General features: G+C 37.1%; 1 protein-coding gene across 5 annotated transcripts in view; it reads right to left on the reverse strand.

Annotated features, from left to right (window-relative positions):
• FNBP4 (formin binding protein 4) overlaps window positions 1-17520 on the reverse strand; it is a 36371-nt gene that overhangs the window by 3108 nt on the left and 15743 nt on the right. For 3 of the 5 annotated variants that reach the window (XM_019743645.3, XM_019743646.3, XM_074336398.2), the window contains 6 exons: window positions 17026-17159; window positions 15840-16027; window positions 10563-10873; window positions 10294-10435; window positions 9572-9918; window positions 83-240 (listed from right to left, as the gene is read on the reverse strand). In XM_019743645.3, the coding sequence (XP_019599204.3) occupies window positions 83-240; window positions 9572-9918; window positions 10294-10435; window positions 10563-10873; window positions 15840-16027; window positions 17026-17159 (1280 nt within the window). Of the gene's footprint in view, window positions 1-82; window positions 241-9571; window positions 9919-10293; window positions 10436-10562; window positions 10874-15839; window positions 16028-16296; window positions 16701-17025; window positions 17160-17520 lie in introns of those variants that run through there. The other 2 variants (XR_016018368.1, XM_088789589.1) reach the window with 2 other exon arrangements.

A 17520-nucleotide genomic window follows, 5' to 3' on the forward strand; every position in this document is an offset into this window, starting at 1 on the left:
CGGATAAGCTATAATTTTTATAGATAAATACTTCTATGAATTGAACACAGCCCACCCCCATCTGTCGTCTCTTTTCTTTTACCTGACCAGTTGCTGCTGTTTCCACTCTTCAATTCGCTTCTGTGTGGTTGATTCCCGGTCCTCTTCACTGGAACTGGAATTCTCCTCTTCATCTAACTCACGCTGGATACTCTGCCACTTTTTCACCAGAGATGGCATTTTGGTTTTACTCTTCTTCGCCTGTAACAAAGGTTACCAGTCAGAAGGAATATTTACATAAAATAAGGACATGATGAGTCCTCCGCATGACACCAGGATCTTTCCCTAGTGCTAAGGAATTAAGTGAACTAACTTTACAATCAAAAGAACGGAAACACAAAATAAATACCACTCCGCATTCTTGCCAAACACTTGATTAAAAATCTGAACTCTGTAGATGTGGTTATTTTATGAAATAAGGTTAGAAAAATTGCCTTTAGCCTCCCTAGTCTGTGGAATACAAAACTATTGCCCCTATCTCCTCAGAACTAGTGTTCCAGTTCACAAACTGTAAATAGGTGTAGTATTGACATGAAGTGAAAAACAGAGCTGAGAAACAAATGACTAGCTCTTCTGGAAAGAGCAACAAAGTCATGGCAACTATTAAATACGAAAAAAAGCAAGGAGATAGATATATCAAAGTATGAATGATGAGATTCTAAGAGGATTTATAATAAATTCTATTTTTCTTCTTTTGGCTTACCTTTATTTTCTAAACTGTCTATAATAAACATGTACTTCTGTAGTAAAAAAATACTTGCGAAACTTGCCAAAAGTAGAACTACGAGGTTGGACAATTAAGTTCGTGAAGTTGTTGCAAAGATGTTGTTAATCTTTTTTGATGTCAGAGGGATTATTCATTATGAATTTGTCCCAACTGGACAAACTGTTAATCATGTTTACTATTATTTGGAGGTGCTGAAAAGGCTGCATGAAAAAGTTAGATGACCTGAACATTTTTTTTTTTAATTTTTATTGGGGAATATTAGGGAACAGTGTTTTTCTAGGACCCATCAGCTCCAAATCAAGCTGTTGTTGTCACTCTAGTCATGGAGGGCACAGCTCACTGGCCCATGTGGGAATCGAATCAGTGACATTGGTGTTATGAGCACTGTGCTCTAACCAACTGAGCCAACCGGCTGTCCCCAGATGACCTGAACTTTTCACCAATTCATGGCTCTTGCTCACCACAACGCACCAGCTCACACGGCACTGTCTGTGAGGGCGTTTTTAGCCAGTAAATAAATAATCGTGTTGGAACACCTTCCCTACTCACCTGATCTGGCCCCAATGACTACTTTCGTTACCCAAAGATAAAGGAAATATTGAAAGGAAGATCTTTTGATGACATTCAGGACATCAACAGTAATATGACGACAGCTCTGATGGCCATTCCAGAAAACGAGTTCCAGAATGCTTTGAAGGATGGACTAGGCACTGGTGTCGGTGCATAGCTCCCTAGGGGAGTACAGCGGTGACCACAGCAATATTCCGCAATGAGGTATGGAGTACTTTTTCTAGGATGAGTTCGCGAACTTGATTGTCAGACCTCGTATAAACATGGCTTGGCCTACACCACCTTCAGGCTTCTGATCAATGGCACTCTAGCAGAGAGGCCTTCCCTGACCATCCTATCTGAAATAGCACCACCTCCCAAAGACCACTTTCTGTCCTCATACACTGCCTTGTTTTTCCCCCACTGCATTTTAAACACCTAACATTACTTGCTCATCTATCTCCCCAGCTCTGTTCCCAGTTCTGCCACATCTGTTCAGAGGGAAGCTCTACAAAAGGCAAGACTGTATTTGTCTGATTTACTACTAAATCCCATGTTCCTAAGGAGAATGCCTGACAAATGTATGTATTCAAAATATACGTGCTGACGTGATTAGTTATGTGACATTAGAGAGCCACTGCATTAGACACTGATAAAAGCAAATTGTATCCCTGTGTGTTTGAAGAGGAGCAGAGCTATGTGCTTAAAAACCTGACCAGGTTACACTATATGCACAACAAGTAGGCACTCAAGAGGTAGGTGTGACTACATGCTGTGCTTGTATGAGAAATGGGTATGTTTTTTCCTGCCTGCACTTGGGACAAACTTCTTGATTCAGTCTCAAAAGATCTGAGAAAATAAGCTTAATACTTTTAGTCTTTTTTTTTTAATTACTTGGTTCTCTGCTCCATACCCTATTTTTGGACTTGTCATTGACAGTTCTTAACTTTCTGGGGAAATGAATGCCTATCTATCATGCTTACTTAGACCTTCAGCTCCACATACCTTCCCACATTTCATTCTGTCCTTTCACCTACAACCTGACCCATTGCACACACACCCTCCCAGCAAACTCCCACACAGCCCGTTCTGGGTTAGCATGGAAGCAACTGAGTAAAAAGTAACATAGGTTAATAATGGTCAAGTGCACACATGATTAAAAACCACAGATCTCAGTAGAGTCACTGTTGTTTCATTTTGACTTCTATAGGGTTTCATGAATTTTCAGCATATTTTATTCCTATCTGTCATGGTAAAATAAATTTTGTTTTAGAAGTTATGTGTTGTCTATCACATTTGAAACAATGGCTCCAGAGTTGCACTGGCTGTCTGAGCACATTTTTAATAGGAAAACACTGCAGTCAGAGGAGTGATGATTATATGGCTAGAACTTTTTTTTGTTGATTTTATATTAGCTACACACACAACTCTTCAGCAAAGACTGAAAAAATATATTGGTCTCAAATATTCTTGAACATTATAGGCATTAAGTATACATTTTACATTCTTTAAAAATTGCTTGCTAATAATAAAGAGAAGGGTCATCATTTGGTTTCAGATGTCAGGTATGTAAAAATGTTACATTAACTTCAAATTCTGGATTTTTCAAAACTATTATTTATAAGACCATACAAGCATGACTGGCTCAAGATATTACTTGTTCAATGAACAGAGGAGAAATACCTCTCTTGGAAAAGTGGAGGAAGAGTGACAAGGCTTCATAAAAGAAGTGATTCCTGAGCACTGGTCATTCTAACATTTAATTGTGTAAAGAATGAACAGCAGTGGGGCCAGTAGATAAAGATATGGAGGTGATAAAAAAGCTATTAGAAACAATCAACGAATACAGTAAAGTTGCCGGCTACAAAATCAACGCACAAAAGTCCATTGCCTTCCTATATACTAACAATGAAATCTCAGAAAAAGAAATACAAAAAACAATTCCTTTTGCAATTGCAGCAAAAAGAATAAAATACCTAGGAATAAACTTAACCAAGGATGTGAAAGACCTATATGCTGAAAACTATAAGACATTTTTGAAAGAAATTGAAGAAGACACAAAGAAATGGAAAGACATTACGTGCTCATGGATTGGAAGAATCAACATAGTTAAAATGGCCATATTACCCAAAGCAATATACAGATTCAATGCAATCCCCATCAAAATCCCAATGGTATATTTTAAAGAAATAGAACAAAAAATCATCAGATTTGTTTGGAACCACAAAAGACCCCGAATAGCCAAAGCAATCTTAAGAAAAAAGAACTATAATGGAGGTATCACACTTCCTGACTTTGGCCTGTACTACAGGGCCACAATAATCAAAACAGCATGGTATTGGCAGAAAAACAGACACATAGACCAATGGAATAGAATTGAGAACCCAGAAATAAAACCACATAAATATGGACAGATAATTTTTGACAAAGAAGCTAAAAACATACAATGGAGCAAAGACAGCCTCTTCAATAAATGGTGCTGGGAGAATTGGATAGCCACGTGCAAAAGAATGAAACTGGACTGCTATTTGTCACCATGTACCAAAGTTAATTCAAAATGGATCAAAGACTTAAGCATAAGACCTGACACAATAAACTGCATAGAAGAAAACATAGGTACTAAACTTATGGACCTTGGGTTCAAAGAGCATTTTATGAACTTGACTCCAAAGGCAATGGAAGTAAAAGCTAAAATAAACGAATGGGACTATATGAAACTTAAAAGCTTCTGCACAGCAAAAGAAACCATTGACAAAATAAAGAGGCCACCAACTGAATGGGAGAAGATTTTTGCAAACAGTGCCTCCGATAAGGGGCTAGTATCCAGAATATACAAGGAACTCATGCAACTCAACAACAAAAAAACAAACAACCCAATTGAAAAATGGGCAGAGGACTTGAAGAGACATTTCTCCAAAGAGGACATACAAATGGCAAATAAACATATGAAAAAATGCTCAACATCACTAATCATCAGAGAAATGCAAATCAAAACCACAATGAGATATCACCTCACCCCAGTCAGAATGGCTATCATCAACAAGACAAATAGTAACAAATGTTGGAGAGGCTGTGGAGAAAAAGGAACCCTCATACACTGTTGGTGGGAATGCAGACTGGTGCAGCCGTTATGGAAGGCAGTGTGGAGGTTCCTCAAAGAATTACGAATAGAATTGCCGTATGACACAGCAATCCCTCTCCTGGGTATCTACCCAAAAAATCTGAAAACATTTAGAGATAAAGACACGTGTGCGCCAATGTTCATTGCAGCTTTGTTTACGGTGGCCAAGACATGGAAACAACCAAAATGTCCTTCGATAGATGAATGGATAAAGAAGTTGTGGTACATATACACAATGGAATACTATTCGGCAGTGAGAAAAGATGATATAGGAACATTTGTGACAACATGGATGGATCTTGAGAGAGTAATGCTGAGCGAAACAAGTCAGACAGAAAAAGCAGAGAACCATGTGATTTCACTGATATGTGGTATATAAACCAAAAACAACAAAAGAACAAGACAAACAAATGAGAAACAGAAACTCATAGACACGGACAATAGTTTAGTGGTTGCCAGAGGGTAAGGGGGGTGGGGGGGGGAGGTGAGGGTAAGGGGGATCGAATATATGGTGATGGAAGAACTGACTCTGGGTGATGAACACACAATGGGATTTATAGATGATGTAATACAGAATTGCACACCTGAAATCTATGTAATTTTACTAACAATTGTCACCCCAATAAATTTAATTAAAAAAAAAGAAAAAAAACAGAAAAAAAACAGTATGTTGACTCAGGAGAAATGTATATGCTATGGTAAGTAGCTTGACAACAGTCTACTCAAGACACTGTCTTAATTGTCACCGTTGATTTTTATATTTACTTACAGATACTTTGGAACCATGGTACCAACTTGGACAAATGGTTCAACCCAGAAATATCTTCTCTTTCTGGTGTGAACTCAAAATTCATTTGGGAAGGTTCCTTGAACCATTTTAAGGCAAATGAATCTGCCTTGCTGACCCATGGTGCAAAAGATCCCAGTTGAGGCAGATAACAGAGCACCAACACTGGGAGGAAAAACTGCTGAGAAAGTTTCTTTGGATAAAGTTTCTTTGGGTAATTAGGGAATTCAAAGGTGTCCATGAGTGTGACGTTTAAAAGACGGCTGACTATGAAGCTCCAGACTCTTGTTCCCCCATAGAAACATTAACAACACAGACCGACTAAAATGGCTTTGTGAGAACTCTGGAAGAGTCAAAGCTCCGCAGCAACCTTATTGAGAAAAAGCCACTCAAACGGTTTGCAAGTTTTGTGACCTGTTTGCTTGCACTTACATGACCCCTTTCCTCAGTGTGGTTGGGATAAAGCAGTCCAACTCTCCGTTCCCTCCCTCAGGATGGAAGGAAAAGAGTGGAATGTATAAAATGTTCTGGCCTATCTGTCACTGCTTGAGGGACTGGTTTCTGTATTGCCTAACCTGGAGCTCAAGCAGGAATGGCAGCATATTTGGAAGGCATGAAAGGAAGTGGTAGTGCTATAGCATCTGAAAACCAGAGGGTACTGCAGAGTCATGTGGACACCTGAGGGCAAGAGGTTATGGGCAGGAGAATGCAATAAAACACCTAAGGGTCCCAGAAGAGGCTGGTATGAAACGCTTATGGAAATTAAAACTAAACGTATACAGGGGAATGGGAAAAAAAGAACAAGTAGAAGTCCAGGGAACACAAACACAGAAAAGGCCTGAAAGATGTACAGCCTTCATGTTGGGCTCATTAACGAAGGTCGTCTTCCACCATACAGAGCCAGTGCACAAAGACTAGGAGAGGTAGTTGTTTTGTCGAATGCCCAATTTTCAAGAAAAGATCACAAAGTATACAAAGACATTAAGAATCACGCCCATTCAAAGGAATAAATCTCCAGAAACCAACTATAAGGAAACACATGCTTCACAGTTACTAGACAGATTTTAAAGCAACTGTCTTAAAAGTACTCAAGGAGCTAAATAAAACATTGGAAAAGGACTAAAGGAAATCAGGAAAATGATATATGAACAAATATCAACAGAGATAATTATAAAAAAAGAACCAAATAGAAATTCTAGAGTTGAAAATTACATCAGCTGAATTGAAAAAGTCATTAGTTCAACAGCAGACTCCAACAGGCAGAAAAAGGATCACCAAAATTGACAGGTCATTGGAAATTGAGTCTGAGGAACAAAAAGATAAACAGAGCAAAGTGAACAGAGTCTAACAACTTACAGGATATCATTAATTATACCAATATATGTATTATGGGAGTCCTAGGAGAGAAAGGGGCAGAGAGCTTATCTGAACAAATAATGGCCCAAAACTCCCCAAATTTAAGACATGGGCATACATATCTAAGAAAGAGGCCTAATGAACTCCAAGCAAGATAAATCCAAAAAGACCACACTGAGACACATAACCAAACAGTCAAAAGCTAAAGAGGGAATCTTTAAAGCAGCAAAACACAAGTGACTTGTCTGTATAAAGGATCCTCAATAAGATTGTAATAAAATTTCTAGCAGAAACCTTGCACAAGATGATGAAGTGATCAAAGAAAAAATTACCAACAAGAGTTCCATGCTAGGCAAAACTGTCCTTCAAAAATAAGGGAGAAATTAAGATCTTCGAGATAAACAAAAGCTAAGGAAGTTCATTGTCACTAGACTTGCCCTACAAGAAATGCTAAATGACTTATTAACTTAAGCATATTCCCATAGTAACAGCAAAGAAAATACAGAATATATACAAGAGAGAAGGGAATCAAAATATGTCATTGAAATAAAATGAACTAAACACAAAGGAAGGTAGTAAAGGAAGAAACAAGGGGAAAAAAAAACTAATACATACACAAAACAAATAAAATGGCTATAGTAAGCCCTTACCTACCAGTAATTAGTTATATTAAATTAATAATTATTAATATAAATGGATTAAACTCTCCAATCAGAAGACATATACTGGCAGAATCGATTAAAACAAACAAACAAAACCCCAACTGACGATGTCTGTAAGACATTTCACCCTATACCTAAGAACACACACAGATGTAAGGTGCAAGGACAGAACATGCAAACAGTAACCACGAGAAAGCAGCGGTAACTATAACAATGTAAGACAAAATAGACTATAAGTCAAAAATAGTTATAAAAGATAAAGAAAAACATTATATAATGATAAAAGGGTAAATCCAAGTAAATTAAAACAATACCTCTTACAATAGTATTCAAAAGAATAAAATTGCTGAGAATAAATGTAGCCAAGGTGAAAGACTTGTACACTGAAAACTGTACCGTTTTTCCCCGAAAATAAGACCGGGTCTTAATGTTCAGGGGATGTCATCCTGAAAATTCATGCTAGGTCTTATTTTCTGGTTAGGTCTTATTTTCAGGGAAAAACGGTAAAACACTGCTGAAATAAACTGAAGACCTAAATAAATGAAAAGGAATCTTGTGTTCAAGGATTGAGAGATTCAATCAGTATTAACCCTTTTGCCTTGACAGTTGGATATATACGAATGAATATCTCCTAAATTTTTATACATAAAAATAATTCATTTATATACAAAGCAGCTGAAATTATTATTAAATGCATAATATAGTCAAAACATCAACTTTTTGTTTTTCTGTGGGTTTCTGACACATTTTGGAAAAAAACAACAACTTGAAATCAATTAATGCAGCAAGAGTTAAGATGGCAATATGACCCAAACAATTGATAATGAAATGCAATCCTTGTAAAATTCCACTGGCCTTTTATGCAGAAATAGAAAAGCTAACCTGTAAATTCTTAGAAGGAGGCCTGAATAGGCAATATTAAAATAGTACAAAGTTGGAGAACTCTCATGTCTCAATTTCAAAACATACTACAAAGCTACAGTAAACAAAACATTGTGGTACTGGCATATAGAGCAATGGAATAGAATTCAAAGTCCAGAAATAAACCCATACATCTGTGGTAAATTAATTTTCGATATGGTCTTCCATTCAATGGGGAAAGAATGGTCTTTTCAACAAATGGTTGGGACAAAAGTATGTCCACATTCAAGAGAATGAAAATGAACTTTTGCCTGACACCACAGACAAAAATTAACTAAAAATTGATCAACAACCTAAATGTAACTGCTAAAACTATACAACTCTCAGAAGATAACGGGTAAATTTTCATGACCTTGGATTTGGCAATGAATTCTTAGATATGTCACAAAAAGTACAAACAGAAATGAAAAAAAATCAGATTTTACCAAAATTAAAACCTTTTGTGTACCAAAAGTCACTATGAGAATGAAAAGGCAAAATATTTGCAAATAATGTATCTTTTAAGGGACTTGTACCTATAATTTATATGGAAGTCTTACAATTCAACAACAAAGGACAAACAACCCAATTAAAAAATGGATAGAGGACTTAAACAGACATTTCTCCAAAGATATACAAGTGGCTAACAAGCAAATGAAAAGATGCACAACATAATTACTCACTAGAGAAATAGAAATCAAAACCACAGTAAGATACCACTTCATAGCCACTAGAATTGGTATAATTTTTTTTAAAAAATGGACAATAAGTACTTGTAAACATTTGGAGATACTGGAACCCTTGTACATGCTGATGGTACTGTAAAATGGTTTAGCTGCTGAGGAAAAACTTTGGCAGCTCCTCAAAGTTAAACACAGAATTACAGTATGAACCGGTAGTCCCACTCCTCTATACCCAAAAGAAGTGAAAACAAGTACTCAATATTCATGTACTTGTATGCATGTTCATACTCGTACTACAAAAAGGTGTAAACAATCCCAATGTCCACCAATGGATGAAAGGATAAATTGTGGTATACACACACAGTGGACTATTATTCATCTATAAAAAGGAATGAAATACTAATTCATGCTACAACATGGATGAACTTAGAAAACACTGTGCTAAAGGAAGCCAGACATAAAAGTTCATCTCTGCACAACTGCAAATAACAGGTAAATCCACAGAGACCAAAAGAAAACTGGTGGTTCCCAGAGGCTGGAGTTAAGGGGATGCTACGGAGTGACTACTTAATTGGTACATGGTTTTCTCTTGAGGTGATGAAATGTTTTGTAATAAGAGGTGGTGGTTGCACATGGTGCATATACTAAATGCTATTAAATTGTGTACTGTAAAACAGTTAACTTTATATGAATATCACCTCAATAAGATTTCTTTAAAATATAAATTTAAAGAGAGCTTCACTATACCTTGTCTTTCTTCCCCTTTTTCGTCTTCTCAGAGGGTGGCACTTTGGGAGCTGGCGGAGGAGGCGGAGGAGGGGAAGGAGGCGGCGGTGGTGGCGGTTCTATAATGGCAGTGGCGGCGGGAACAGCACCTCGGGCTGGGACTGGCTGCAACGTGGGAGCAGTCACTGACATTGGAACAGAACACTCAGCATAGCTCATAATCGCAGAAGCTGATGCCAGGCCTAGGTAATTGGACTGCAGGCTCATTGCTCTGGCCTGATGACCCATTCCTGTTGCTGGATGGCTAACTGATAGTGCCTGGTGTCCAATCCCTGCAGACTGCTGACCAGTCCCTGTTGTCTGGTGACCTAATACAGAAAACATAAGAAGAAACTTTAATGCAAAGCCATAAACAAGGAAAAGGGAACTGAATGAAGTATTTCTAGATCATCTACAAAATTCCAATAAACCTTTCCTGGAAAAACAGCGACTTTTCCTGGTATCAAAATATTAATTTCTGAATACTTCAGCATTAAGGTACTTAAACATCAAAATCACTGATGTTATGTAAATCTAGAAGGACATGTGCCAAACTGTTAAAAGTCACTGAACTGCTTAGTAAGTGACAAGAAATGCATATAAATAGTTTTGCAATGAAAAGCCTTTGACATTAATTTATGGTATCTAATTCTGAAAACAAAGATAATATATTGCGGAAGACACATTTTCATCATAGGGCTTACCTGCAGCTATAGATGACTGGCTGTAGAGGACCGGAGAACTACCAATGGTAGCTGATCTCTGAACTACCGCAGTACTAATTTCTGTAGCTTTTCTCTTTATCGCTTTAGTGGGAGAACTAGAGATGGTAGAATCAACTGAACTCTGAAACACAAAGATTCTAGTCAGTGGCTAAAGGTCCTGGTTAAACATCCTCTTCTAAACTAAAACACGATGTCAATCATGTCCCAGTCCCCCTAAACTCTTCATAATGCCAAATGTCATTTCTCACCTGGCTAGTTACAACTGTGGTTGGTACAGAAGGTTTCAACGGAGTATCCTCCTCTGTTCCTGGGGCAGGAGGCTCCTCACTTCCCTCATCCTCCATCTCTACCTCCTGGATCTCACCATCTTCTACAGGAGGAGGGGGAGGAGGAGGGGGAGGAGGAGATTCTGGGGGTGGAGGTGGGGGCGGTGGCATTTCCAAAGGTAATGGAGGTTGAAGCACAGGCACATTTGACTGAAGGAGGGTCCAGAATGGAGTAAGTGGCATGAGTGATGAAGAAGAAACTTGGCCAGAAAAGGACTCTTTACAAAGAGAACCTATGAAAACAAACAGTAGTCAGGGAAAAAGCAAGATAAAAACTCCATGGCTTATATCTACAGAAATGTTCAATTGACTGGTGAGATAAAAGCTGACCCACAGATCTATTCTACATTAATGTCACTGAAGTATTAAACAACACAGTTCAAAAACGATTTCTGTGGAAAGATAAACTTATGAACCTCATAGTTAGCACTCACACCAGTTATAAAAAACTAGTCTTTCAAATATATGGTGATGGAAGAACTGACTCTGGATGGTGAACACACAATGGGATTTATAGATGACGTAATACAGAATTGTACTCCTGAAATCTATGTAACTTTACTAACAATTGTCACCCCAATAAACTTTAATTAAAAAAAAAAAAAGGAGGCACAAATTGGTAGTTGCAAGATAGTCATGGGGATGTCAAGTTGGGTATGGGGAATATAGTCAATAATATGGTAACAACCAATATGTATAGTGCCAGGTGGGTACTAGACTAATTGGGGGATCACTGCCTAAATTATATAGATGCCTAACCACTATGCTGTACAGCTGTAACTAATATAAAATAATATTGTATGTCAACTGTAATTAAAAAAATAAAATAAAATCTAAAAACAAAACAAAATAACTAGTCTTGTTCTTTGGGTCCAGATTTACGGATAAGTAAATGAAGCACATCACTTCAAACCCATGAGAAATTCAGTTATCTGAATCTACATTCAGTTTCAACATATGCAAGTAGAAGGCAACCCTCTGGGGTCTTTTTACTCTCAGAAGTGATAAGGGGAGTGAAAGATGTGCATTTGCAATACTGATTGTATTTGATTTTTCAGTGAGCTAGATAAGTAATTTATAACCCAGAGAAGTACCCATTCAAAACACACAAGTTCTGTTTTAATTAATTTGGGTTACTAAGTTTTAAAAATCCATTTGCAGGTGCCATTGTCAATCTTATCATTCCATTACATTCATTTGCTAAACCACAGCAACACAAATCAGGGAGGGTAATTTTTAATTTCTGTAATGAGAAAAGGGAAATTGAGGAGACAAATCTTCAGGGTAAATGATAACTAAGTCACACACAAAAGAGGTGTTTGAAGATGCAGAGGATTTGAAACTGCTGTTGAAATCTGAGTTAAGAAATTACAGCTAAAAAGCTGCAGGATCAGTTTTCCTCTAATTTTGCAAAAGCCAGTTAATTACTGTCCTTTCTCTGCTGGGAAAAGCTTTAAGAATTAGAGAAAATAGGATATACTTACTTGTAGCCTTCCCCATCCCTCTTTATCGTCAATAGGGAAGTTTCACAATATATGGGACTATTAGATATATATCCCAGGAATGCTGAAGGGGATTTTCTCCCTAAAAACCACAGAATTTAGGAGTAGAAGAGACATGAGAAATCATCTATTCAACCCTCTTGTTTTAAAGGTAATGAAACCCAGGAAGGAAATAAGTTGCCCAAGATCATACAGCTCTTAGTGCCCATGTATGACTCCTAGTCTAGCGCTATTTTATCAAGACGTCCTCGTGAACTATCAGGAGTCCAAGAGCTTTAGAAATCTCAGTCAAATAAATCTCACTTCTCATGGAGTAGAGATCCAGATGCAGCCACCTGTTCAATTTCATGGTCAAAAGCAGTGGATTCTGTAAGGGCTGTATTGTAACAGGCCCTGGCACAAGGACAAGGCCTTTTACCTTACTTTGCTCAAAACACGGCACACTGGCACTCAACAAGGTAACACAGAAGTGACCATGAACCATTTGACTTTCAGAACAGCTTTACTTTTCATGGAACAGATAAATGATACATTACGTAAAAGATTTTAAGAACATGATTTACATGGTTACTGTAATTATTTTAAGTTGTTTACTAGCAAGGAAAAGAACATTGAAAAAATTCACCAGAAAACAGGAATGCAGTTTTCTAGCTAAAGATTTAAAACGTGTCATTAAACTTCTGTCTTTGGTCGTATCTAATATGAATTTATACATTAACTTTTAGACAAACTCTGGGTATGGCCAGTCTATTACATTACATAATAGTATATCAAAATTACATCAGAACTAAGTAATAAACACTGAAGATCAGTACCTTATTAAACTTAATTACACTAAACCAACTATAACATATTGTAGGTAAATTAAAATGTCAGACTTTATATATCGGTAGATTCCTCATCTAGAAGCACAATGCAACACCGATACAATTATGACGGTGACAGGCTGCTATGCAGAGGTACTCAAAAAAAAACCCACAGTAGGTTCAATATTAATAATATGGTTTACAACCTCTAGCAAACCTACTCAGAATTCAACTTTGGGTAAATGAGATAAACTAGACTAGGTAAATTTAGCAGCAAACAAGGAGCACTTTTAGAGTTAATATTTGAATCCCAAACTACATTTACACAAAACATAAAAGCTGTGTCTTAATACTCATAATTATTTCCTTAAGCTTAAATACAAAGAACTTCAAGAAATCCTAGTATGAATATCCATGGATTTCATATCACATGATGCTTTTATTCATTTCAAAATTTAACCCAGTTGGTGTATTTCTCTATTTAAGAGAACATTTAGTCTGAAATCCAAGGTGAGATTAAAATGGTATGCACAGCTTTCATTATGTTCTCATAGATTTTAAAACTACAAGCTTAAAGACAGAATAGTGTGGGGATACAAATTTTGAATTCTTCAAAAGCATATCTTTTCCATGCTTCTTTATATCTGTTTATAGGCAAGCTTCATTGTTTTCCTGTATTCCCCCCCAAAAGAAAATTTTGCTTAGTATTTTGGCCGAGGCCAGTTTAGCAATTTAAAGCAAGAAATTATTACATAAATAATAGGTTGTATAGACTTTTTTTTGAAAAGCAGCTAAATTTAACCTAAGTGACACAAGCCCAGTAAGACAGACATACTGGGTTTATCTTGAAATATAGCTCATCTTTAGAAATATGTTGAATTCAAACACTGAAAAATGAACAAGGATTAAAAATGAACAGAACTCTGAAACTTTCTTGCTCCTCAAAGTGTAATAGTTTTTCTTCTTAAAAGGTAAGGTTTAATCATTGCTAGGCTGACAGAGTACATATTATATACACTTTCTTTATAGACTTAAAATAGTGATTGGTATTGCTCTTAAATCCCAAAGACCTAAGTACAAATTTGGATTTTATTTAGACAAAGTTTACCATGTGGTCTTAGTGGCTCTCAATAAAGAGACTGAAGAATATTTACTGGTTTATCAGTGGCTTTTCCCTACAGCATAACTAGTTTTGTTTTCATCAGACAGGAACATGTCTCAAAGGCCTTCCCTTTACCAGGCAGTACCAACTGTGAGTCATTAACAAAGGGAGAAAATAATACTGAACTCGAAGGTGATCACAGAACACTTAGTTGGTAATTCTAGAATGTTCAGCTTTGGAACATACAGAAAAGGGACATTAGACAGTGGCCAAGAGTGGAGTCACCTACCCAGAACCACCATCAAGCCTTTTCAGTTCACTGACTGCTAAACAGCAAACAATAAAACCAACTTATTAAGACACATCTATCATTGCTACCGAAAGAATGGGGAAAGTTATCAAAAGAAAATTACCTTTGTGAAAATGGTAAATACCCTGTAAGTTGAGAAAATATATTTCTGAAATATGAAGTAGAATAAAACCAGCCTTTTGCTATGTTCTAAAATTATCACTGCAGTCATATGTGGCTTTTTATTTAGAGTGATCTATCTGGTAATGACTCCTAGGTTATTTAAGAAGTTAAAGTCATGATAAGTTTCATTTGGTACTTTATCAGATCTTTTCTACTGGGATCAGGGAGCCAGTAGAGTACACAGCATCATTTTTGATAAAACAGAGGACAAAAGAATTCAGCTCTTTACTCCTTATCTCACCACAAATTCCATGTGGTTTTTATCTTCAAAGGTTTATTATTACTTTAGAAACCACTCCGTAGACTCTTGCCTTCACATGCCATTATTTTAACAAATAGCTTCCAGTGTTTTAGATCAAAAAACATTGCTAATCATAGTCTTGACTATGCTTCATTACTCACTTATTTTTGTCATTCCAAGATGGACTTGGAAAAGAAATGTATCTTTTTCCCTATTATGGAAATGAAGCCATGGCTCTTAGAAGAGCTATCAGATTCTCAGAGTAACTAAGGAGCTATGAAAGCTCTTTTTTTAAAAATGTATACCAGGTCCTCAAATGTTGTTGCAATATTAATGAGATGCCGTAAGAACTTAATTTTTGTTTAAATCAATTAGCCTATGGTAAAATTGGTTTCATTATATATTGTTTTGCTTAAAATCACAGAACCTATCAAAGATGTTAAGTGAGGACTTACTGTATGCAACTAAACTGAAGATCTCTCTAAGAGTACTTTAAATGAGTTGAGCTATTTTGATAATTTTATACAAGAATATTGTTGGCTATTTGCAAGGATCTACTATTTCACTGCTCTGAAACAAATATGGTCCTAGTTTCACAGTATTTTGATTTGTAGTAACCATACATTTTATATGACTTCTTATAGGTGGAGTTGAAAAATGAGGTTGCAGTATCAATACACTAAGACTTCTACAGAAAGGCGGAACAAATGTCACATTATCACTCCACATAGATAATCACAATTCAATTATCTAGCTCCTTGGCACTAATTAGCATTCCTGTTACTGGAAATTCACAGGTTTGTCTGTGGCATGACAGGACAATCTTTTAAAAATCAAAATATATTGGCTCATCATTTCATTTTTAGCAGTCTGATATCAATAGCTGATTTCCAACTAGTCACTGCCTTAGTTTTCTCCAGTTTAATGCCTGTATTCTTTTTTTAGGTCAAGCCACTATTTTTTAACTAGAAATTTAGGTTATGATTTAAATTATTTCTTCTTTTATATTAATTTATAGAAGTCTTTTTTTCTCTAAAATCATTTGTCTGCAATTAGTACAGGGTAAATTGTCCCACCTGTAGAATTCTCAGAGGATTCTGTAGAATTTGAATCAGTGCCAGTTTTGTCTTTCAAGGTCTGTTTAGGAAGAGTCTCGTCTCTACTTTCTTGTGCTTGGCTTTCTTCCTCCTCCTCTTCACCATCTGGGAACTCCCACTGAGATTCGCCCGACTGTTCGTTTACATAGAAATATCGTCTATGATCCCTAAATTACAAGAAAGAAAACACATGTTTTAAGACCCATTCTCCTACAAAGACACTTCCATTTGGTCCTGTCCCAGGACAGCAGTCTGCTCTCACAGGGACGAACCTCTCCTTTAATGGACTGCTATTCACAAAGGCAACAAAGAGCTTTGACACTTGAGGATGGAGAACCAAGGACAATTCAAAGCTATTTGCACTGCCAGCAGCTCTGTGAATACAGCCCTGAGCCCTCTCACTCCAACAGATGACTTAGAAAACACCTCTCATATCTTTTCTTTCCTTTTTTTTTTTTTGGCCAATGCTTAACAGGGTTTAAAGTTTCATGAATGGAGGGACTCCATTTCCTAGAACACTAATTTCCCTTCCAAAGAAGAGAACAACGAAGTTTGCGAAAGGTGACTCTTCCCCTCTTGGACGGTGGAATTCACATTTCATACTCTTGGTATCAAACACAGTGAAAGCTAAAGAGAGGGAGAGGATCTGGGAGCTGAAAAATAAAAGAGCAAAGATTTCAAATAACGAAAAAAAAATCAAGAAAAACCAAATATAAAAAGAAATATTTTCATCTGACCTGCTGGCAGAAGATAGTAATCTTGTTCTTCATTCACATCTTCAGCCACGAAGCTTTCCTTAACTTCACCGAGGTTAATCAGGAGTAGTTGCTTCCAGAGGTCCTGTAAAGCGCACAGAGCTCTCGCATGCGCTTAACCCCCAAGCCCGCCCTACTCCGTGCAACAACACTCTGGAGAGTAAAAACCAGCTTTGTCCAATCTTGGGAAAAAATCCGTTACATGGAACACTTTAAACACTGTTTTTTGTTTCTCCAACGCGTGGCTGGCCCAGACTCTGTAAGCGCTTGCGGTGCTTTGCCTGCCTGGCACCGCTAACTGCAGCTGCTCTCAGTCTCCAGACAGGCTGTCATGTTGTCAGGTGATGGTGATCACAAATCATGTTTGAGATGTCAAAGGTGAAAGGTGAAAAGGGGAGAAGAGTGCGTACCTGTCCCAGTGGCAGGACCAGCCTTTAGGAGTGGCGTTTATTTCATACTGTTTTAGTTGTTCTGCTGCATCCTGAAGTTTTCGTTTAAGGTAGTTTCCATTAAGAGCCCCTTCCCTCCAGTCTGCAATCCGAGTCTAGGATCAACAAACACCAGTAAGCATTAAAGACTTTTTATTATGTCAGGAGGCAGAGGAAAGAGGAGCATGCGTCTTCTGGTTCATGACTGTATTGCTATACTCTGGCAGGAGCAGAGCAATGAGGAAGAGAAATCCCACCTTAATTTCATAACAAATCTTGCTTGCTCTGCAGAGTTCTAAAAAATGAGACTGGACCCCAGTACATTTTTACATTGCCAACTCTCCAGTACCTGTAAAAAGGAGTAGCAGGTTTGTTTTTCCCTTTAGACTACATTAAGATTGGTTCCCCAATAATTTTACCTTCAATTTGGGTAGATAGTTCAAAATTAAAGGCTCAGTTCTTAGGGGAATCAATCAG

The sequence above is a fragment of the Rhinolophus sinicus genome, chromosome 14 (genome assembly GCF_057876585.1).
Source record: "Rhinolophus sinicus isolate RSI-liver-muscle chromosome 14, RSI-T2T, whole genome shotgun sequence".
NCBI lineage: Eukaryota > Metazoa > Chordata > Mammalia > Chiroptera > Rhinolophidae > Rhinolophus > Rhinolophus sinicus.